We start from the raw sequence: 24,860 nt of genomic DNA on the forward strand, positions 1-24,860 counted from the left end.
TGGTGAGGCAATTCACATTCCTTCTAGTCACAGAATACATGATTTTATAAATCTGGGGTATGTTCTCCCTGTCATTATTTTAGACTAAAGAAAGTTGAGTCTTGCAGGCTAAAAACTTGGGTATTCTCCTTGATTCTTTCTTCCTTGTCCCTTTGTCTGTTATCAAATTTCTGTTTGTCTTTTTTCCCTTTGAAATAGCTCTTTGGCCCCTTCTTCTCCCGCTCTCTTCTATCACTCCATTTCCTTATACTTATCTTACTGTAATCAGCCCTCTGCCCGGGCCCTTCTGTCAAATTAACTCAGGGGAATTCTGCTTTCATTATGTCACCATCCGATGTAGCTGGGAGGTTTTAAGAGTGAGCCAACATTAAATGTGACAGAGCAGGAGATTATGAGACTTGTGAGAAGGATGCTCAGCAGTATTGAGCATGATGCAGTTCTGTCGTGTAAATTCACATACATGCACAGCATACAAATCTTTATATTTTTAAAGTCAAATATAGATCGTATGTTATTATGCTTATTGTCTATTTGCTTATATTCTTTGGAGAAATGTCTATTCATATATATATAGTCTCAAGTATTAACTGATTATTTCTGAATGGGAAAATTTCTGGAGATACTAATTTACTTTGCAAATACACGATTTCAGAAATTTATATAATATACATCTATTACTTTCAAAATAAGAAAAATATGTTAAAGTTTTTATCTAAAAAATAATACTGGCTAAAATTGAGTTAAGAGCATTTGCAGCTAGAGCCCCTGCTTGAGAACAGCATTGGTTGTTATGTACTCTATGAACTGAGGAGCCAGATGGTGTGAGTATGATGTCATTTAAAAAGTATTAACCTCAGTGAACCTGACATCAGAGGATGGAATACGAGTTATTCCAAGTATATTTATCTCTTACTGAGATACTGTTGTGCATCAGTCATATTAATATTGATCAAAGTATTGTAAGAAACCAAGGCTGTAAAAAATTCTATGAATGGAACCTTCTTTCAAAAAATGTCTCTTTTTCTGTGTTCTAGAAGATGGGTTTGGATATTGAATAATCTCGATTGCATATTCTTTAAAAATTGAATTATTATATATTTCATACAGTAGCTCAAATAAATACTTTCAATTTTTATGAACTTTAGATATCATTGAGCAACACTGATGGTAAATTGTCATAACAACTTTAGAACTCAAGTATCTTAATCTGCTTCCCATGGATCCAGCAGTGTCTTCTGACCAGAGATTCAATTATAAAGCTTTGGCTTCCTCCTCCAGTGGGCTGGTGGCTTAGTTGCATGTTGTTGTGACATAAACCCAGACTATCAGATTATCTGAATTGCCCAGTTTTCAGTTTGTCGTTTTTCTATGTATGAATAATGTCTTTGAAAGTTGGCAAAGTATAGAAGATGGATAAAGACCAAGAAATCAAACAAGGCTTTATGAGTTATGATGATGTTGTTTAAGGTTTATTTTATTCATGTCCTAATATAATTTATGTGAAAAAGAACATTGTTGTCCATATCAAAGTAATTACCTTATCCCTCCCTGCCTTTTTTTTTTTATCCTCACCCGAGGACATTTTTTGCATTTATCTTCAGATAGAGCAGGAAGGAGAGAGGGAGGAAGAGAGAAATATCGATGTGAGAGAGACACATTGACTGGCTGCCACCCACACAATCCCATGGGGCCGGGGACAAACTGCCACTGAGGTACCCGCCCTTAGCGGGAACTGAACCTGGGACTCTCTCTCTAACCACTGAGCCAAACCAGCCAGGGCACTCCCTGCCTTTTTTATTAGTATTTTTTAACTGAAATGGTCTCCACCAAGAACTATGTCACCCATTTCAATTCTGGAAATTTAAAAAGTCATCAGGTACAGTTACCCTCCCCTAAGGCTGCTGTGTAGTAGCAAGTTAGGGTTGTGGAGGCAAGACCTGAGAAGGATGGAGTAAGAGTAAGAAAAAACAGACTGTTTTCATGTGCCAAAGGCCCCTTGACATTCATATTCAGAGAGGCAAGAGCAGAAATATCATGTGTGGCTGTTCTCTGGCAAAAGAGACAGTGCCAGGCTAGGAAGACCAGATGGGTCAGTAATTAAAACAGGGGCAGAATGGGCATAGCCCAAGGGATAGATGGGTGATCAGATCGAAAATTGACACCAGACCAGGAAGGATGCATGTGGCACCTTCCACACTAAGAGGCTTTTTAAGGTGGCACCTGAATGCTGCCTGTCTCCTTTGTGTTTGGGATTTCGCACAAACTTTTAACACTGTTAGTGGGATTCATGTTGTTTGTTTTGATGAACTTTAAGTCAGTGAGAAATAGGTAAATTATATTCATTATGTGTTCTGTATACAGAACATATAAAATATACTGCAATACACTTATTTTTGTTGTTGTTGTTGTTAATCCTCACCTGAGGATATTTTTCTCCTTTTTTTTTTTTTTTTAATCTTTACCCGAGGATATTTTTCTATTTATCTTCAGAAAGAGTGAGAGGGAGAGAAAGAGAAACATCCACATGAGAAGGACACATCCACTGGTTGCCTCCCGCATGACCCCAACCAGGGCCGGGGATGAACTGCAACCGAGGTACTTGCTCTTGGCTGGAATTGAACCCTTGACTCATTGATCCGCAGGCCAACGCTCTACCACTGAGCCAAACTGGCCAGGGTGAGGATATTTTTCCAATGATTTTTAGAGAGAGTGGAAGGGAGGGAAAGGGGAGAGAGAAGGAGAAACATCAGTATGAGAGAGACACATCGACTGGTTGCCGCCCACAGGACCCTGACCGGGGCCAGGGATTGAACCTGCAACCAAGGCATGTGCCCTTGACTGGAATTGAACCCGAGACCCTTTGATCTGTGGGCTGACGCTCTAACCACTGACCCAAAACGGCCAGGGCTACTGTAATATACTTTTAAATTTACAAATGGTTAACACAAAAATAAAACTGGATACTTAAAATGTTTTTAGTATCTGAAAAAGTCATTCACATAGAACACTTTATTCTAATATTACAAGAAAAGTCAGATTCTAAAAAATCAGTACAGTGATAATATAAGAATAACTGGTCACGTAACAGCTTAATCTGGATAGTCTTCAAGCTAGAAAGCACTCTAAAACCTTTGCTTTTAAGGAGTCTAAATCTCAAAATTTCTGAAACCTATAGTACAATAGTACATTTTAAGAGAAACATTCAGCATGATACGCTATCTCTTTTGGGGAGTTTTTGTTTGAAAGTATGTAAGGGAGATCTGTGCTATGAGATAACAGGGTCATTTAAGTCAGAGAGAGAACACACTTATAGACATTCCAGTATTTTTTCTGAATAAGTCTTTTAATAAAGAGTCCTTTAAACTACAGACCATTGGCCGTTTAATTAGGCAAAGAGTTGAAGCAGTGACCATTATCTTTTATGTTATTTATTTATTATTATTTAATTACTTTTTGTTACAGATGTTTCTTCTTTTCACCCATTGATACCCTTCTCTCCCCCTCCACTTTCACAGTGTTGTCTGTGTCTATTGGTTCTACATATATGCACATAAGTTTTTTGATTTACCCCGTCTCCCCCTTTCCTCTGAGGATTGTCAGACTGATCCCTACTTCCATTCTCTGGGAATGACCATTATCTTTTAAAAGGAAATTGGAGTCCTGGCTGGTTTGGCTCAGCATTTAGAGTGCTGGCCCATGGACTGAAGGGTCCCCAGTTCAATTCCCGGTCAAGGGCATGTACCTGGGGTGCAGGATCCAGCCCTGGCCCCAGCTGAGGTCATGTGGGAGGCAATCAGTGTGTCTCTCTCATATTGATATTTCTTTCTCTCTCTTCCTTTCACTCTATCTGAAAATCAATGGAACAAAATAATCTGAAAGTAAATTTCTGTATGTACTATTAATACAGTAACTGTAGGTCATTGAAAAAAGTTCTTACTTGCCTTCAAGATTTTGACAAAGGTGTGGGCTAGATGTTAGGGCTATAGCTATAATGAAAGGTAAATAAGATGGACATGAACTCCACCATGGAGAAGCTTCCAATTCAGTGTGAGAGAAAGACACTGGAACCATTATTCCTAGTTTGGATGATGCTATGAAGGAGAAGCACAAAGGGAAGCTGACTCATCTGGGTAGTGCATGATGTTATTGAAGCCAAATGAAAATGATCGCTGCCTGTGTGTTAATTATATCTAAGTTGTAACGTCATGGTGAGATGAAATGTGCATTATGGTATTAATAGTAGACATTTTTGTATAGAAGCTGTTTTAAGTATATACAATTCTATCCAAAGAAACAAAAAGAAGCCTCAGTAATTAAATTGTTAAACAGGTAAGTAGTTACATGTCTCTTAACAGCTAATTATGACTGATTATTTTGTTTCAGCTTATAAGTCTTAGAAATCATTTTTGCTCACCTTTTTGTTGTTGCTTCTGTAGGAATTTCAGTGAACATTATCACTCCTTGTGTAAAGCAGTACATCACCTAGCAACTGTTGACTGCATTTTCTCCCTGGCCAAGGTTGCTAAGCAAGGAGATTACTGCAGGTAATATATTTTTTATTTCCCTCCTGTTTCAGTGCTTTAGATAAGATGGCATTATTCAATCAATTTCAGTGTTTTTATTATAAACTACTAAAATTACTCCAATATATTGGAGTTTTGGTAAAGGTGAATGCCATACATAGACAGCCTGATTTAAAATTAAATTCCTGTTTTCCTTGCTCTATCACTAAATGCAATGAAGACAGATGTGCATGGTAACTTGAGAGGTGAATTTTATATATTTCAACTTTAAGTTTATGTGGGTGACATTCTTTTAAAGGTGCAATCCTTACATTTGTTAGTTTTGACTTGGACACTTGGTATAATTTGTTTAACTTTATAATTACAAAAGTTATTTAAATATCTAAATAAGATATGGGTGACACTCAAGATATGAGTCATTCTGAAGCAGATTGCGCCCTATTGTTCTCAAATTGCTCTTCAGTAAATTTAAAACCTTAAACTGGCGACCTGTTGGTGCATGGGTCGACACTCAACCACTAGCCACACCAGCCAGGCCCATAGCTTTTCTTGTAATGATTTAGGTTCCCAGGAGTCCGGGTGGCCCTGTCCCCATGGTGGTGCTGTGGCTGGGCCCGCCCCACTGGGGGGTTCTCTGTGCGACCCCCAGGCTGGAACTTCTTGCTGGTGATTCCCTATGTGGGCTCTCCAGGTCTCTTTTATAAGAAAACCATCCCATTCATGAAGGCTCTGCCCTTAGGACCTAATCACCTCCTAATACCATATACCATCACATTAGACCTTAGGTTTCAACATATGAATTTGGGAGGCGGGACACAAATATTCAGTTTGTGGCTCAAAGCCTCAGTTTTTTTCATAAACCTAAGAAACAGAGTATTTAACTTGCTGGCTCGTTGTGAAGACTGAAAAGGAAGCACGGAAGAGATGCTGTCTGTAGTGCTCGGGGCACCCAGAGCGTCAGGAGGTATGCTTGGTTGTTTGTGCAGCCTTCATGTCCTGGTCTTCATTCTAGTTTGTGCCAAGTGTCTTTTTTAACATTCATTATTTATTTATTTATAAATATATTTTTATTGATTTTTAGAGGAAGGGAGAGGGAGAGAGAGAGGGGGAGAAACATTAATTGGCTGCCTCCTGCACGTCCCCTACTGGGTATCCAGCCTGCAACCTGGGCATATGCCGTGACTGGGAATTGAACCTGTGACCTCTTGAGCCACACTGGCTGGGCTCTTTTTTTAACATTTAAATGTCCTCTATACCTAGCATAGTACCCATAGAGGATGTCAAAAAGTAGTTTGTTTAATGTAAAGCATTTATTTATTTGTGGGAGGAGAGTTGAAGGAATTGGCCATTTATAGACTCATAATGTACTCAGTTTGCAGTTTTATTCCATTTTGTTTTACTATCTGTTTATGCGTGGAGTGTACCTACAGTGTCAGGCACAATGGTTTTGTTTAAAATAGAATCTTTGCATTTTTATTTTTGTCTAATTTCTTGTCACACCAGAGGAGTCAAATGAACAAATTTGCTTAATCAGTTAACTATAGGCATTTTAGAGCTGAAACTTTACAGTGCAGTAAATGGGGAGAAATTATATTCTATTAATTGTCTATAAAAACGAGATACTTAAATTTACTCTAGCAGAATCTAGTTCTACAAGAATAAGGGTTTGCCTACATTGGCTTATTTCTTCCTTATGTATTGCAGTCTTGGTAGGAGTGCTTTCTTGGTGCACAAGGTTTGTGAAGTAAATTATTTTTATTTTTTATTTTTTATTTTTTTATCCTCACCCGAGGACATTTTTCTATTTTTTGTTCAGGTAGAGTGGGAGGGAGAGAGAGGAACAGAGAGAGAGAGAAACATCAACGTGAAAGGGACACATCGAGTGGCTGCCACCCGCTCGACCGACCAGGGCCGGGGACAAACTGCAACCGAGGTACGTGCCCTTAGCGGGAACCGAACCCGGGTCTCTCTGGACCGCAGGTCGATGCTCTAACCGCTGAGCCAAACCGGCCAGGGCGAAGTAAATTATTTTTAATGGACTCTGTTTCTGAACTAAGCAGAGGACTGACTACAGCCTGTGTACTTAGTGTGTGTTCAGATAAAGCTCTCCTCATTGAAGAATACTTATGCCTGGTTTATGCCTTCTTATGTTTCTTCAAGGGGCCTTTTGCTGTTTGCTGCTGCTGGTGCTCTAGGTAGTGGAAAAAGAGGACATGTATGTGGTGTACTACACTACACCAGGTTGAAAATTTTATATCTATATGTGTGTATGTGTATTTATTTATTTATCCTCACCCAAGGACAGTTTTTGATATTTTGTTCAGATAGAGTGGGAGGGAGAGAGAGAGAGAGAGAAACATTGACGTGAAAGGGACACATCGAGTGGTTGCCACACACACGACCCAACCAGGGCCGGGGACAAACTGCAAGCAAGGTACATGCCCTTAGCGGGAACCGAACCTGAGTCTCCCCGGACTGCAGGCCAATGCTCTAACCGCTGAGCCAAACCAGCCAGGGCTATATGTGTATTTATATGTAGACCTAAACATACATATTACTGCACATAATATATAATTTTCAGTGTGATGTAATAATCAGAATCTGACTTGGTTGTCAAAAGGCCTGGTTCTAGCCTACGCTCTGTCATTAACTAGTTGTGTACTCTTTTTTTTTTTTATCCTTACCTGAGGATGTTCTTCCATTGATTTTTAGTACAGTGGGTGGGAGGGAGGGAAGTTGGAAGAGAGGGAGGGAGGGAGAGACAGCAAGAAACATTGCTATGAGAGAGACACATAGATTGGTTGCCTTCCACACAACCCTGACCAGGGCCAGGGATCGAACCTGCAACCAAGCTGCATGCCCTTGGCTAGGAATTGAACCTGAAATGCTTTGGTCCTCGAGCCAACTGACACTCTAATTGCTGAGCCTAACCAGCCAGGGCTAGTTGTGTAGTCTTATTTAAATTTTATATATCCATATAAAAGCGTAAGAAGTAATGTTATGAATTAGTAAATGGGATACATCTTAAAGTTGTAGAAATTCTTTATTGAGATGTAGTTTTAGCAAAAACTCTATCTGGGGATTAAAAATATATGTCTTAGTACATCACTGAAAAACTATATGATTATTCCTAGACTCATCAGAAAATTAACAAACATTTTTGGAGTATCTACTGTATGCAAGTTTGGTCCCAGATTTTTCAATCTGATACTTCCCCTTGTTCTTTTGGCATTTTCCAGTTTGTATATCAAGAGACCCATTGATTTGCATAGGGGAAATTTGAATCTCTATTTTAGGTCTGTCCTTCAGAGTGTAGGCTTTGGATCAGACAGGCATGGGGTTTTGAATACTAGTTTGGTTATTTAACAGCTGACCTTAATCAAATTACTTAACCTCTCTGATATCCAGTTTCTGGACTGACAAAATAATACTTGTCTTGGGGATGTTGCACAGAGTAAATGAGATAAAGATATATGAAACTTCTCAGCAGGACCAGGCAAATGATAAGCATTTAGTAAATAGTAATTATAATTATTGAAAGATGTTTGATTATTTAAAAAACAAAAATAATTAAGTATGATACAAATTCTTTATTTTTAATAAAAATACCTGAACTTAAGAGTTGTTAGTATCTTTCATACCCATAGTAATTTATTATTTTTATTTATTTATTTATTTTTAATCCTCACCTGAGGATTTTTTTTCCATTTATATAGAGAGAGTGGAAGGAAGGGAGGGGTGGAAAAGAGAGAGAGAGAAACATAGTGTGAGATAGACACCATCCATTGGTTGCCTCCTGCACATGCCCTGACTGGGGCCAGGGATTGAATCTGCAAGCCAGGTATGTGCCCTTGACTGGGAATCGAACCCATGACCCTTCAGTGTGTGGGCCGATGCTCTATCCGTTGAGCCATACCAGCCAGGGCAATAATAATTTATTTTTAAAAATCATTTTTAGTTCTCTACCTTTTGTTTCTTAGAACACAATAAGCATAGTTATCTTGAAGTCTGATAATTCAAATATCTGGAATCCTTGTGAGTTTGTTTCTATTGTCTTTTGTTTCTGCTCATTTTCATTCATGTATCTCCTTGAATGCCTGATTGTTTTGATTATCTATGTGGGCATTGTATTTGCAAAGTCATTTGTAGAAATAATTTGGTAATGTATTTCTTCTGAAAGAGTCACATTTGCCTCTATTAGAGATCTCAAGACACTTGTCTGGGTTTGAGATGATTCAAAGGTTTCAGAGGCTGCACTTCTTATGCCTGGTGTGTAGCCCCTGGGTGTCTCAGTCCAGAGCAAAGATGTCCACAGTGCTGGGCCTCAGCTTTTCCCTCAGAAATCCGCAGACACCCTGCCTGGGTCTCTGTCCTGCCCTAGATCTGGGCCTGGTAATTCCTTGCTGTCTTGTTAGTTATCAGGTGCCTTCAAGTAGTTGTTTTCTATACTTTACCCGACTTTATATTTGTCCTCCACAGGATTATTCTAAAGCACGTTTTCTATCAATAAAGCGATTTCAGGAAATATTTCACATGCTAAAGTACCTTTGAAATTGGATATCATATATTTAGAAAAATCCACCTGAAAAATTTTAAATGAAAAATCTTACCAGAGCCTGTAGGTAGTGTGATTAGTTTTTTTTTTTTTTTTTTTCTTTTAGCAGCTGTAAAATTGAGTGTAAATAGTCATGGACTAGGAAACTTCTACCTAAAATGCATTTTAAGATAATACTTAAATATCTGAAGTTCATACTTTCTTCATAGGTTACCAGCTTGTTTAAACATTTTGGGGCATTTGAGTTATACAGTTAGTTCAAATTGATTGCTTGGCTTCATTAATTGTAGTCTTTTCTTTCTATTAAGACAGTGTATCCACTTTAGGCACAAGTTCTTGTTCCAGGTCTTCCTGTCCAGTTTGTGTTCTGGATATTATACTGTTACTAATACAGATCATGTTCTGTTTCTCTGGGACAGTTAAAAGAGAAAGATGCAATTTTAAAAATATAAAATAAAATAAATTTATTCAAGTTTAACATTTCATTCTTCCAGGTAGCATCCATATTTCCTCAGTTGTTGTTCTGTGCCATAAGATTTCATCAGCACGATTTTCATCTTTTTTTGCTGTAACTATTTGTTCCTACTGTGTCATCTCAGCTCTGTGAATTATCATTTGCTTCTTACTCTATCAGGAAGTGTTTTGTCATTATATAATTTTGATAGCAACGGGATAAGTCAATGTAGATTTTAGAGCATAACCAATCACTCAGAATTTATTCTAAAGTGAAAACTTTCCTGGGAAATCATGTTAGTGTCATGAATATGATATATTGATTTCACTTGGCAGAACACCTCAGACTTTATTTTAACACTAATATCACTTACACATGGTTTCTTTTTTTTTTTTTACAGTAAATTTATAACCCATTGAGATAAAAATTCCAGTTTTAGACTTATACTCTAAAATTCAAGAACTGTTCTTTTTCTGTAATTACAAAAGTCTTTCCAAAGGATGGTTTCAAATTATTTACTCAGAAGGTACTTTAGTCACTTTCTTTGAGAAATGTGAGTGTACATTCTTAGGATTTTGTTAGCCAGGTATATTTAAGAAGAACTTAAGTATTTAGGGAAGTGGTGTTTCCTGGTGTTATAAGTTCAGAAATGTACTGGTATGTGAAAGTTCTGTGTCAGAGAACTTGAGGAGATCATTGATAGGTGTTGTGATGAAAATGACCTACAAATGGCCAGTAATTGATGAAAAGATATTCAACCTTAGTAGTCAGTGAGGGTAAATGAAAACAGCGAGATAGCACAATTCACCACCACATTGTTAAAAACTAGAAACTGATAATACCAACATTAAGTGAGTATATGAAAAAACAAATCAACTTTCATATCCTGCTGTTGGGAAGGTAAATTGATACAGGTGCTCTTATCTACTAAAATAAAAAAAAACAAAACACAACAAAAAAAACTGTATACCCTGTGACTTAGAAATTCCACTTCAGGAATTTCCTTTAGCTTAGAGAAACACTTAGACATAGGCACATGGACACCTGCAAAGGGTTGTTCATTGCAGCATTGCTCATAACAGTGAAAAATCTGAACAGTCTAAATACTCAACAGCACAGAATAGCTAGCTACTCATCTGTCTCTGCAGCAGCTTCCAAAGAATGCTAGAGATCTGATAAATAGATAAAGCCGTAGATAAAACAATGACAATATTGAAGCTTACAAAACAAGACTAGCAAAGCAAAAAAAAGACCATAGAAAGATGTTTTAATTAAACAATATGAAAATTTTAAGGCATTTTGCCCCCAAGTCCAACATTAATATAATAATTAAATCTAGAAGTGATTTTCCATGGTGTTCTTTATTATGCTTATAACTGAAAATGATTTAAGTAGCAATAATTTGAATTGTAATTTTTATTAATGAAAATATCTTAGAGAATAATAGAAATAGAAAACATAAGAGGATCTTGTAGAGGCAGATCTCAGTAGTGGAGCCATCACAAGACTCTGCTCAAGTTTGTGCTTCAGAGAAAAGTTATAATACTTATCTTCCCAATTCTTTTTTTTTTTATCCTCACTCAAGGATACTTTTTTCCATTTTTATCTTCAGATAGAGTTGGGGGAGAGAGAGAGACACATTGATTAGTCACCTCCCACATGACCCCGACCAGGGCTGGGGACTGAACAGCAACAGAAGTACATGCCCTTGACCGGAATCAAACCTGCGACTCCTGGGTCCGCAGGCTGACACTCCACCACTGAGCCAAACTGGCTAGGGCCCCAATTCTTATTTTATAGTTAAAATTTAACTTTTCTATTCAAAGACTTAATCTTTTTTTTAATCTTTATTATTGAATGTATTACAGATGTTCCTCGTTTTTCCCCCCATTGACCCCCTCCTCCACATTCCCACCCCCCTCCTGCCTTTTCCCACACTGTTGTCTGTGTCCATTGGTTATGCATATAAGTTCTTTGGCTTATTTCTTCCCATCCCCCAACCCCCTTTCCTTTCAGGTTTGTCAGTCTAGCAACCAATTTGTACTTCTTAATTCCTTCACCTTTTTCACCCATTCCCCCAACCCCCCTCCCATCTGGCAACCAACAAAATAGTCTCTGTATCTATGAGATTGTTTCTGTTCTGCCTGTTCATTTTGTTTGTAGATTCCATTGTCGATAGATATGTATTCATTGCCATGTTTTTTGTTCATGTATTTTATCTTTTTTTTCAAAAAGACCCTTCAACATTTCATATAATAATGGTTTGGTAGTGATGAACTCCTTTAACTTTTTCTTCTTTGGGAAACTCTTTATATGGCCATCGATTCTAAATGACAACTTTGTAGGATAGAGTAATCTTGGTTATAGGTTCTTGCATTTCATCACTCTGTATATTTCTTGCCACTCTCTTCTGGCCTGCAAAGTTTCTTTTGAGAAATCAGCTGACAGTCTAATGGGAACTCCCTTGTAGGTAACTAACTGCTTTTCTCTTGCTGCTTTTAAGATTTTTCTCTTTGTCTTGAACCTTTTGCATTTTGATGATGATGTGTCTTGGTGTGGGCCTCTTGGGGTTCATCTTGTTTGGGACTCTCTGTGCTTCCTGGACTTATATGTCTGTTTCCTTCACCAAGTTAGGGAAGTTTTCTGCCATTATTGTTTCAAATAGGTTTTCGATTTCTTGTTCTCGCTCTTCTCCTTCTGGCACCCCCAAGATGCGAATGTTGGCATGCTTGAAGTTGTCCCAGAGGCTCCTCACACTATCCTCATTGTTTTGGATTCTTTTTTCTTTTTGCTGCTCTGATTGGGTGTTTTTTGCTTCCTTATATTCCAAATCAATGGTTTGCTTCTTGGCTTTACCTACTCTACTATTGAATCTGTATAATTTATTCTTTATTTCAGTTAATGCTTCCTTCTTTTCTGACTGGTCCTTTTTTTATGCTCTTGAGGCCCTCACTAAGTTCGCTGAGGTTCTCACTAAGTACATTGAGCATCTTTATAAGCAGTATTTTGAACTCAGCATCTGTTAGTTTGCTTAACTCCATTTTGCTTAGTTCTTTTCCTGGGGTTTTGTTCTGTTCTTTCATTTGGGACCTGTTTCTTTGTCTCCTCATTTTGGCTGCCTCCCTGTGTTTGTTTCTATATATTATTTAACAAGAGGTATGGGGCTAGCTGAGACCAGATGCTGCTTGTTTGAAAGAATTTAGGAAAACCTGAAGCAGGATCCAAGACAGGCCAATCCTATGGATAAGCAACTGGCAAAAGCTTGGGTGGGCCTGAAAGTTGGGTGGGCCTGAAAGTTGGGTGGGCCTGAAAGTTGGGTGGGGCGGGGCCTCAGGGAGTCACCAGGGCTGGGCTACCAGTGTGAGCCAGGTTGCTGGAGTCCCAGATATGGCGCTGTCTGCCGCCCCAGGGAAGGGCTCACCAAAGGAAAAAATGCCTCTGACAGTACATCTTTCCCGGAAAAAGCCCCCTCTCCAGCCCTCGCTCCAATGCCAGACAGCTCAGTTCTTCCCTGTATGTCTCTGGCGCCCGTGGAGCTGCCTCCCCTCCAAGCTTAGAGGGAGAGAGTCCGATAAGTCCGTGCGCGGGCCCTTTAAGGAGCTGCCTGGGGCTCCAGCCGCCTCAGCCTCCCTGAGCCTCAGTTCCCGCTGGTTTTTCCAGCCAGAAGTGATGGGGACTTCTCTTCCTGGCTCTGGAACCCTGAGCGGGGCATCTGGTGTGGGACGGGGACCCCTCAGTCCTCAGGGAGGACCTTCCCAGCCGAGGTGTCCTCCTGTTTTTTATCCGCCACATGTGGGTGTGGGACCAGCCCGTCCGCCTCCGTCCCTCCTACCAGTCTGGATGTGGCTGCTGCTTTAATTCCGTAGTTGTAGGACTTCCATTCAGCTTGATTTCAGGCGGTTTTGAATGATGGTTGTTCTGTAGTTTAGTTGTAACTTTGCTGTGGTTGTGGGAGGACTTGATACCACATTTACCTACACCGACATCTTGACCAGAAGTCTTCAAAGACTTATTCTTAACATATGTTCCTGAAGTCTGTGTCTGAAGTCCTGAAGTCTGAGGTTTTATTGTTTGACAGACTGACCACAGCAGTTTTCCATATTATCTTAAAGACTTTTTTAAAGGCTATTTTCTGTGCCTACTAAATTAAAACATGCTTCTTTTTACAGACCAACTCTGCAAGAAGAAAGGAAAATCATCATAAAGAATGGCCGGCACCCTGTGATTGATGTGTTGCTTGGAGAACAGGATCAGTATGTTCCCAACAGTACACATTTATCAGTAAGTAATACATTAGGCCCCAAATAAGTAAAAGGTGATAATGCTGGTCACAGACTTTTAAATACCAAATAGTGTTTTTTAAAACACTAAGTTAAAACCTAAGTTTTAACTTTGACTTTAAGTGGACTAATCCTTGGTTATAATTTTATATTTATTGCTAAATATGGAATTGGTGCTATCTCCAGTGAAAGATGTTCTGTAGGGGGAAAGATTTAGCAACTAAAGGATTAGTCTTAGTTATCCTAGGTAACCTGTAAAAATATTTTATATTTATAAATGTCCACAAGTACTAATAGAATAGAATCATATCATGGTTTTGCAAATTTCTATTAGTGTGTTGGGTTATGTGCATTGTCTGGAGTTTGAAGTATTCACCGATACTTTTGCTGATTTAAGGGATGAGAATTTGTGTCATCTGGGTGAGAATTCTCTTACAGAACATTAATGACCCTAAATACCTACTCATTTAACACATACTTGCTTAGTACCTATTTAGCTCCAGGTGGTGAAGCAAATATTAAGACAGAGAGTGGTGGGCAGGACAGAAGTACTCACTGCCTTTAGAGAGCTCGCGGTCTAGCAGAGAAGACAAGTTTTTACTATAAGTCTGGGATGATTCACATCCAGGCAGGATGGAGCAGTATGGCTCGCAGTAAGGGCACTTCTGTTCAGTAATATTGTAATAGGATTAAGAGCCCAGCATGAACTGAACTCATCTTCTATTTGTGCAGAATAACTGGGCATTTCGAAGGTGGATTGAAAGAACAAGGAGGGGTCGGGTTGAGGGCAGGGGGTGATGAGCAGGTTTAGGGGAAGTGCAAACTTATAAAAAGCAGGAAATGAAATTGGTTAATGTGAAACCAACCTGTCTGGGTTTACTAACTGGCAACTGGTGCTTATACCCTCCTGCAGCGACTGGGAAGTGCATGTTCGTATTTCCAAGATAACAGTTCTAAAGTCCTTGAGGACTCAGTCCTTGGTGGAAGAAGATTTACATCTCTAAGGGGCAAAGAAAAGATGTATAATTGCAAGCTTTCTGAAGTAACTGCTCTAAGAGAGGGTTCAGGGGCCTGTCTGCCTGTCACCAGGTTTCGACTGGAACAAACGGTGAATTCTGCTGGCAGTGCTGTGTTTTCTTAGGCAGACACTTGAAGGGGAGCTGGAGTCCTCCTGAGGACGTGGCCTTGAGCTGTCAGTTCTGGTCTCTTAGTGGGAAGGGTGAATTAAGTGATTTGTACAGAGAAGGTGCAGTTTTTATAGGCCAAATATGAAGCCTTACTAGATTTTGGTCAAAGAGAGAGTCTTTGTCAACACAGAGTTAAATTAATCTGGCAATGAGATCAGAGAGTTAATATGTCAGGCATAGCTAAGTGAGAGAGGTCTTGTCAGAGAATGAGATGTGTGGCTTTAAGATTTCAGAGGTTATGTTCTTCTGGGTGATCTGAGGTATGGCCATGGAGATGAGGAGATCAAGAATAGAGCTTGGGAACGCCTGCCCTGTCCGTGTGAATGTAGATTTGTGGCGGAAGATAAAGGTGGTTCGGGTGTCAGATTTCAAGGGATGGAGACTCGTGACCTGGAGGTGCAGATGTCTGCACTGAGGACAGGTAGAGATGGCAAAGCCCTAAAGAAGCAGACATGGGAGAACCTCTGAACTCTGAGGTATCTATGGTAGGATGTGGCCAAAAGCTCAGCCTCCGAATGAGAGGACTGCAGGGGAGTAACAGGTTTCAGTTTAAGCCAGTGTATGGCAGAAACGTTAAACACGGAGGTTAGAAACGTAGAAGTATGTGGGAATTTTCTGGAGGACAGTGGAAGAATTGAAATATAGGGCAGCAGTTGAAAATTAGGTCAGAGGAAGGAAGCCGAGAACAGCAGGGGAGTTGGGAATATAGCAGCCATCTTGGGCTGAGAGCGAGGATGACAGATGTGTGCACGGTGAATTTGACTAGCCACAGGCGTTAAGTGGAAGGAAATGCTTTGAATTCCATCTCGTTTAATGTTACATTTTGATATCATGCAAAGACTTTTGGTAGTGTATAACCTGATCCCCACTGTCTATAAACTTGTTCATTCTCATTAGGGAATTTGTAAATTACTTAATATATCAAACCAAGTTAATAAGTACTAATGCTTTTATTGTCTTTTAAAGGAAGATTATGTGAACATAAGAATTTTTCAGTTCCCATAATACCAGTAGGGTAGCTTTTCTTGAGAAAGTAATATGGCTGTAATAATTAGGACCTTGGTTTATATTTTACTTATAAATTGCTTGAACATCATTTCCTGTTACTGTTGCCTTCCCCCAGCGCACCAACCAGCTTGATCCCAAGTATGTTATCCTTGACATTTATTTTTTTGTTTCTTTTTATCCCTTTTACATTTTTTCCTCTTTCTTTTAAATAATATATTTATACTATTTAATAAAGCCAGATTCGAGAAACTAAAATAGCTTTCTGCCTAATTACAAGAATGTTTTAAAGAAACACTGAACTCTTATATTTAAATTTTTAATAAAAATAAATGCAGTGATTTATTCCAGCAAGCATCTTAGAATATTCCAGAACATTCGATTCTTTTACATATGCTTTTTCTCACTTGAGTAGGAGTTGATATAGAACTGTTGCTATGGTGAAGTGCATTCTATTTTGCAAGTTATAAAGGGATAGTGTTAAAAAGAACTTACTATGTAAAACTCAATTCAAAATATTTTTTAGGTGTTAATTATAAAATATACTCTGAAAATAATTTTCTGAAAGTCAAATGACATTGTTCTTTTGATAATCATGTGATTTTAAGCAATGGTCTTTCATCCATGTAATTATAAGTATCCTTTTTTGGATTTTGTATTACATTAACTTATTATAGTGCTTCTGAACAAGCCAATGTTCTGCCCGCTTTTTCTCTCCTGGTTTTAAGAATATGTCCTCCCTCCCCCCGCCCCCCCCATTTCACAATCTTGCATTTATTTATGAGTTTTTTTGTTAGCATTATTTTATGAATATTTTGTTCTTATGGATTTTGACACTTATCTTGTGTCAGTCTTGTTCTTGATGTTAGGTTTACAAAGAAGAAAGACATGTACTATACCTCTCTAATCTGGTGGAGATGCATCCAATTAACACCGATAGAATGCTTTAGAAGAGTCTAAGGGAACAACAAGATTGTCCAGCAGAAGAATTGGCAAGACTCCAGTAGAAGATATCTAATCGGTCAATAAAGAAGCTAACATTATTTTGACCTACTATATATTAAGTTTCCTGGCAGGAATATAGCAAAGAACCAGATAGAAAGGGACCGTGACTTTGGGGGCTTGTGGGACATGAGGAGGAAATCCTAACGTAAAGGTGGATATGAGGACCAGCAGAGGGGTCTGAGCTGGAGTTCTGGGGCCTAGAGTGACCCCAGTGTACGTGCAGGGAGTTTCGGTTCTGGCTCTGTCACTGAGATTGTGCAAAAAAGGCAAAGAAGGCTGTTGGAAAGCCTTCCCAGGCATAGCACTGAAGAAATAGTTTCTCTGCAGTGGGTTTAAATGAGACCTTTTAAAGAATCTTTTAAAAATATTTTCTTATTTTTAGAATTTAGAGTTACGGTTTAATCTGAACATCAAAAAAATACAAATAATACAATGGTGACAAGATGCTATTGTATGTTCCTTCCTATCCTTTAAGACCTAGCTCTGCCTCTTCTGGGAAGCCTTGTTTGATTTCTCCAAGTAGAATGGGAAGGACTACCCGTTTAGGCCCTGATTTTTGTTCTCTTCCCTGATTCTCCCCACATAATCCGAGTGTTTGTAGACTCAGCAACCACTGGCCCTTCCCATTCCACCTTGCCCACCTCCAGTCCCTCTGCATTCTGCACACACAGGGCTTTCCTAACTTTAATGCTTAAAGTTCCAGCCACATAGTCTCGAGTTACTGTACCTCTGGGGCTTGGCAGATGGTATTCCGTCTGCCTCGAACACCATCTTTCCCCAAAACATCCACTCCTGCCTCTCACACACCCACATTGCACCCCACCCGTCAGCTCCTGTTTGTTCTGGGAGTCTTGTCTTGGATGTCACCCCTTGCACTAAGCCTTCCCTTCCCAGAGCTGGGATGGGAACCCCTGGCACACACCTAAGCACTCTGTGTTTTCCCTCATTTGAGTAGTTATCCCACTAAATTGTAATGCCTTTTTTTTTGGCATGTGGTTCCAAGTGAACTGTGGGCTTGAAGAGAACAGGGAATATGCTTCCCTGGTTTAGTCATAATCCCACTCTCAGTCACAGTTCTCTGGCACATAGCCTGCACCCAGTCAGATTTGTTAGAGAAACAAGGATTAGCAGGAAGTCTTGAGCCATCTCCAAGTCTCACTTTAAATTTTTGTCCTTTTTTTCTTCACAAAATGTTATCTTTCAGGCTGTTACATGGGCATTTTACAATCCACAGAATAATTATATTGTACAACTAGAAGGGAAATTGGGGCTCGTTTAGTGTAATCACCTCTCCATGCTTGTGAGTAAACTAAGACCCAGAAGGGGGAATTGACCTGCCAGAGGTTACTCAAGTTGGGTGGCCTTGAACTGTTTCCCAACACATAAATAATTCTATAGCAAGCCAGTGCCGACCGACCAACCTTTTTCACTTCAGGTCACGTGGGAAGTGAGACTGGCTTGATGGTACACTGGAATAAAGCAGGAAAAGGTGGCTGAGAGCAAAAGGAGTCAGCCCACCTGCCACCTGGAGGGTTAGGAGGTCCGCACCTTGGCACACCTGTAACCTTGACACTGCTTCGGAAATGCCACTGTAGTCCACTGCAGTCTCAGGATTGTTTGTTAATGAAACCAAATGACTTTCTAATGGATGGGGTTTTTTTTGTTTGTTTTTTTACATCAGTTAAAGTGGGTATTTATGGTTTTTGTTTTTAATATAAATAATATAAATTTACCTTATTGGGAGGGGGAAGGGAAAAGTGTGGTTAACAGTTTCTCAGTTTGTAGACGGGAAGAAAATAAGTCAAATGTGCAAAGCAGGAGGATTCCCAGGAAGCGCTGGAACCCTGCGGGTCTCTGTGGTCCAAGGTAAATCCATAGCCCAGGTGTTTCAGAGTGGGGCTGGGTAGACCCTGGAACCCTGGTTGCAGTCCCTCCTGCGATCAAGAAGGACCTCAGATGCCTCAGTCCCTAGCACTGTGTGTGGCACCTGGGAGGCATCACAGTTATTAACATGAATGATATTTGAAATTGGTGAAGATGAGGGAGTATGGAAGGGACCAGGGACCACACATTTTCCATTTCCTCTTTTCCCAAGATAAATACTTCTGGCCTCCCCAGAAAGGCTTGCTTTGGCTATGTAAAAGTTAAAGACTAATTACAATAATACTCATAAGCTGTTAACTCTTGTACCTAATTACCAAGTAGAACAATAATAATGCATGCCATAAAATCTGAGTTTTAAGCTTAATTTAATTCCATGTCTGAATTATTCTCATGGATTTTGCTATCAATGTGTTTTTCACATGGCATGATCATTGCATCATTTTGTTAAAAATGAGTGGAGCCCTGGCCAGTTTGGCTCAGCAGTTAGAGTGTCGGCCTGCAGACCAGAGAGACCCAGGTTCGGTTCCCGCTAAGGGCACGTACCTCGGTTGCAGTTTGTCCCCAGTCCCAGTTGGGGTCATGTGGGTGGCAACGATGTGTCTCTCTCATATCAATGTTTCTCTCTCTCTTCCTCCTGCTCTATATGAAGATAAATGCAAAAATGTCCTCGGGTGAGGATTAAAAAAAAGAGAGAGAGAGAGAGGAAATATTCATGGCATTTGAATGTTGTATTCTGTCACTTCCTCCATGGGTATCCCCTTCTAAAACAGGAAAAGAAGGGCATTTTGTATGATACTTTTAAAGTGTTCTGATCTGTGCTGCTGTCTCTACCGAGAATGTTACTCTTCTCTCTTCCTTTTCCTTGTCCATCTCCATTGATTGAACTCTTACTGATCCTTCAGAACCCCATATATACTACTGCCCCTTTACAGCGTTCACCATCACTCTGGCCAGAAATAATCTCTTTCTATTCTAGCACTTTCTTCTGTTTTTCACATTTTTGTCGTGTTCTACTTTTTGGTACACAGAGACAGTGTCTAATGGTGATAAGCAATGTAAATTCAAATCCTGTATACTGTTTTTTTTTACTGTCTTCTTGCGTAGGCCTCTGTACTTGAGGCGCCTTTAATTCTTCATCTCTAAAATGAGGATATTGGGCTGAGTAACAACTACCACTTAGTGGAAAGTAAACTGGACAGCATCCAGGTGAAGGACTTGGGCCCTTTCCTCAGCCTCTCCACATTAACCTGTACCCTCCAGCCTCATGCTCTCCCGTAGTGTTTGTAGTTCACCTCAGGTTAAAAGTGGAAGGATTTGACTGAGAGTTTGTCTGGAGGAGGTTTTAACGAGAGTGTCTCTTACTGTAACCTGCCATTGATTGACATTTTGGGGAATAAAACACTTTGAAACTGCCAAACTTTTTCAATAGTCTGCAGCCATTATAAAAATAGTTCTACCATGATCCTTTTTAAAAGATAGATGTCAATATCTGTACCTGTCAAGGGAGAAAGCATTTTTTGCAGAAAATAAGCTGGTGCTCAAGTCTTAGAAATTAACATATGGCAATTTTTTCCCTTCTGCTTTGCATCTCCTGACTTCAGGTAGCTCCTGACTATCATTCTGGTGAACTCAGTGATGGACCCAGGGAAGGACCCTGAACTAGGGCAGCAGGACGATATTTAGAAGGACAATAACTCCATGTCATTCAGCAGGGATCCCCTTTGAATCATCTGTCAGAGGCTGTCCTTCACTTAACATCCCAGTTCTGCTACCGAGTAGCTCTGCATTTTGGGGCAATAGAGTCTCCGAGCTCTGTCCCGTGTGATGTGGGAATACAGCAATACCAGCATTACTGCGTAGGACTTTTGGGAGAAGTAAATGATGCATATAAAATCATTAGCACAATTCCTGGCACTTGTTATGTGTAGTTTTCTTAGGACACCTTGAAATTTACCTTTTATTTTTACATCTCCACTTCTCTTTTTTCCCCACTGTCGATGACATTAAATGTGGAAGTTAATTAGTTATCTCAAAACTTACCGGTTTAGGTGCCATGTTTGACTCTTGATACACAATTACTAAGATCTTATTGACTGATGCTGTTCAGACAGACATTGCCAATACCGGGGTAAAAACCTGAAAGAATGAACTTCTGGCCTCTCCAAAGGCTTATTATCAAGGCAGCAAGTGCCACCTGGAAACATCCCCTTAGTGCGGTCCTTCATCTTTTCTGTCATTGAACTACTCATTCGTGGTTTCTTGAGAACTTGCTCTGTGCATGGCATTGTGCTTGGTGCCTGGCACAGGCTGGGCACTGCCCAGGCCAGTCTAGTTTGATGCATTCCCAGTAACTTCGTCCGCTCCAGAGTGAGTAAAGAGGTAGTTTGTTTGCCCATTTTTAGTTTCTGGCTATTCTGTTGGAACACTTACTCATCTTAACTGGTCTTCCAGATAAATTTAATGTCTTTTTCAATATCTGAGACATTTTGTTATGTGGCACCTCAAATATAGATGAGCATATTAGATATGTGAAATTTCTTGATCATTTCTTTACTTACTGTGTCGTGTTGGGAACTGTAGACGAAAGGAGTCAGGTATTCCTCACTAGTTTCTGTTGCGATGCAAATGATTTTTTGAAATGTAAGGGTGGTGTCTTTCACCTGTTAAATTCATCTGTTTGTCCAGTGTGTACTAAGAGCCCTTGTTATGCCAGGCCTTGTTCTAGTCAGTGGGGATAAACAAGATGACGTAGTCCCTGCTCCCATGGGGATTTATGTTCTACCAGTGAGATTGGTAATACACAAGTAAGCAAGAAAATTAAGGACATTTTGGAGAGGGATTAAAACATATAAAGAAAATAAAGTGCTGACGTGATAGCGAATGACAGGGCAGAGGGGTTGAAGTAGACTGGTAGGTCAGGAGGCCTCTCCTGTGAGGTATTCTTTTGCTGCCTTACATTTGAATGGCAAATAGGATCCAATCTGAAGGAAGAACATTCCAGCTGGAGGGAACAGCTGTGGGAAGACCTTAATGCAGGAATGAGCTTGGTGTCTTTTGGCAGGTGGAAGAAGAGCAGAAAGCGAGTCTGGGTGGCACCGAGTGAACATGTGGAGGGTGGGGGGTGATTTGGCCAGAGAGGCAGTTGTAGCCCTTAAACCTTGGTGAAGAGTTGGGGCCTTCTTTTAAGTGCTCTGGGGACCTATTTGAAGGCTTTTAGCAGGAGACAACCTCTGATTTACTTTTTAAGACATTCACTCTGGCTACAGTGTGGAGGAGGGACTGTGGGCAGAGAAGCAGGAAGACCAGTCAGGACCATTGCAGTGGTCCACCAGGACGGTGGCAGTGGGGATGGAGACGGGAGGTAGTTACGCATCTCAGAATACCTCCTGGTTCTTCACAGTCTTGTATCTTTTCTTCCTGTTAGTATTTACTAGAGTTCCCAGTATACACGGTATACAGTTTGTCTCCCATTTGAGGTCTAAATGTGAGAGTTTATTAGGAAAGCAGTCATTTTGTCACCTACATGTGGTTGAGTTTAGTAAGTTGAAATCATTTTGATCATTAAAAGCTCAAAGTTAGTTCTTGTTTGAAATCTTCACGGTCTGGGTAGGCCTGGAAAATCCATTTCCATCATAGCAACTGCAAGTCTGGCCAGGGTCACCATGCACCACTTTCCCAAGCATCTCATACAAGTGGATTTCATAGCTTCCCTTCTAAGCAAATCTGTAGCAAAGCTCTGGTGCTGATGTAGTTCCCGCCCTTTGATCCCACCCAGGGCCATATTTTATGCAATTTTGTCTGAATTTGGGCATATTCTTTCTAAAGAGTTACAGAATTTGAAGGTGAGAGATTATTTAACTCAACTCCCTCATTTTAGAAGCAAGGAAATTGAGACCTAGAGAATTGAACTATATTGATTTGAACAAACTTTGGACTGGAAACCAACTTTCCTGACTTTTGCACCAATTTTTAATTTATTTTTCCACTATGTTATCTTTTCAAAGTTCTCAATAGAAATTGACACCAGAGTAAAAATTACTTCAAACCTTTTTCTTTGCATAATATTCAGGTATTTACTAAATGATGTCAGTGCCTCTCTTTGCTGTAGAACCTATTGGCAGAGAAACTATGGATTGAGATTTTGAATATAAAGAAAGGGAGAAAGAAGGAGAAAAAATTGCTCCTTGATTTCAAAGACAACCTCTGTTAAAACATTTTACAGGATTTCCTTAGTTTTTCCTTTGCACATAACCGATTTTTTTTTATATAAATATTTTTATATCGATTTTTTTCACAGTATTCTAACAAATATTTTTAAAACTATTAAAAAGTCTTTCCTAAGATAATTTTTAATGGCTTTGTGATATTCAGTGGTATGGATATACTCTCATTTTCTTTAAAATTTATCTTTTGTATCTACTTTTTGCTATTGTGAATACTTCATTAATCACAGAATCGATTTCCTAGAAGTGGGGTTGTTAGTCCAAAAGCTCATGGTAGAAAACTTGGAATACTAGAAAACTATAAAGAAAACTAAAATCATCTATAATTTTATAATCCAGAGGTAACTATCAGTAATTTGGGTTGTTCCTTTTCAGTTATAAAGTGACTTGTTGTTCAGTGAGTAACTTTTCTCAAAATTATTTATTAAAGTATCATGTTTAATGGCCTTCAGCAAAAAGACAAGTGGTCTAGTTAAGATCTATACTAGACATTTTGTGGTGATTACTTTGTAAGGTAAGTAAATGTTGAATAACTATGTTGTGCACCTGAAACTGATATAATATTGCATGTCAACTATATATTAATAAAAAAAAAAAGATAAAAATGCTTGCATGGATATGGAGAAAAGGGAACCCTCATGAACTGTAGGTGGGAATATAAATTGGTACAGCTACTGTGGGAAACAGTATGTAGGATCCTCAGAAAATTAAAAAAATAACTATCATATGACTTAGCAAATCCATTTCTGGGAATATATCTAGAAAACAAAAATACAAACTTGAAAAGATACCTGCACTTCATGTTCATAGTAGTATTATTTACAAAAGCCAAAATAAGCTAGCAACCTAAGTGTCCATCAGTGGGTGAATGGACAAAGAAGTTGTAATGTGTGTGTGTGTTTATGTGTGTACAATTGTATATCATATATATAAATAAAATTCAGCCATAAAAAAGAAGAAATCCTACCATTTGCAATTACATGGATGGACCTTGAAGGCATTATGCTAAGTCAAAAAGTCAGACAGAAAAAGATAAAAAAAAATTCACTTGTATGTGGAATCTTAAAAACAAACACAAAGTCCTAGAAAAAGAGATTGGACTTGTGGCTGTCAGAGGTGGAGGGTGGGGGAAGGGGAAATTGGAGGAAGGTAGTCAAAAGGCATAAACTTACAGTTATAAGATAAATAAGGACTAGGGATATGATGTACAACAAGATGGTTATAGCTAACTCTGCTATGTGATATATAGAAAAGTTAAGTGAGTAGATCCTAAGCATTCTTATTACTCGGAGAAAATTGTTTTCTTTTTGTCTGTGTTTTCTTTTTATTGTATCTATGTGAGAAGATGGATGTTAGCTGAACCTATTGTGGTAACCATTTCACAATACATGTAATTCAGATCATTATGCTGTCCACTTTAAAATTACAGTGATGTATGTCAATTTCTCAAGAACACTGGGGGTTGGGGGGGGGGCGGATTCTTCTTTATTCCAAAGATTGTAAAGATATGCACCTGTAAGTTTTAATAAATATCCTAAAGCTTTACTTTTCAGATTAAGGTCTTCAGTGAATCAACCTAAAATTTATTTTTGTATATGGTGTGAGGTAAGATTCCAATCTCATATCTTTTATACAATCAGTTGTCCTACACCAATTTTCAAATAGTCTATACTTTCCCCACCAATCTGCAGAATTATTTCTGTGACATATTAATTTTCCGTATTTTCTCTTTTTTAAATATGTT

General features: G+C 39.1%; 1 protein-coding gene across 1 annotated transcript in view; it reads left to right on the plus strand.

The window, feature by feature from the left end:
- The window catches only part of MSH3 (mutS homolog 3), a 160,253-nt gene that overhangs the window by 95,885 nt on the left and 39,508 nt on the right, over nucleotides 1-24,860 (plus strand). Inside the window, exons 18-19 of the mRNA XM_036278555.1 lie at nucleotides 4,437-4,544; nucleotides 13,702-13,813. Of these exons, the coding sequence (XP_036134448.1) occupies nucleotides 4,437-4,544; nucleotides 13,702-13,813 (220 nt within the window). The remainder of the gene's footprint in view (nucleotides 1-4,436; nucleotides 4,545-13,701; nucleotides 13,814-24,860) is intronic.

Source organism: Molossus molossus, unplaced genomic scaffold (genome assembly GCF_014108415.1).
Source record: "Molossus molossus isolate mMolMol1 unplaced genomic scaffold, mMolMol1.p scaffold_m16_p_3, whole genome shotgun sequence".
Lineage (NCBI taxonomy): Eukaryota > Metazoa > Chordata > Mammalia > Chiroptera > Molossidae > Molossus > Molossus molossus.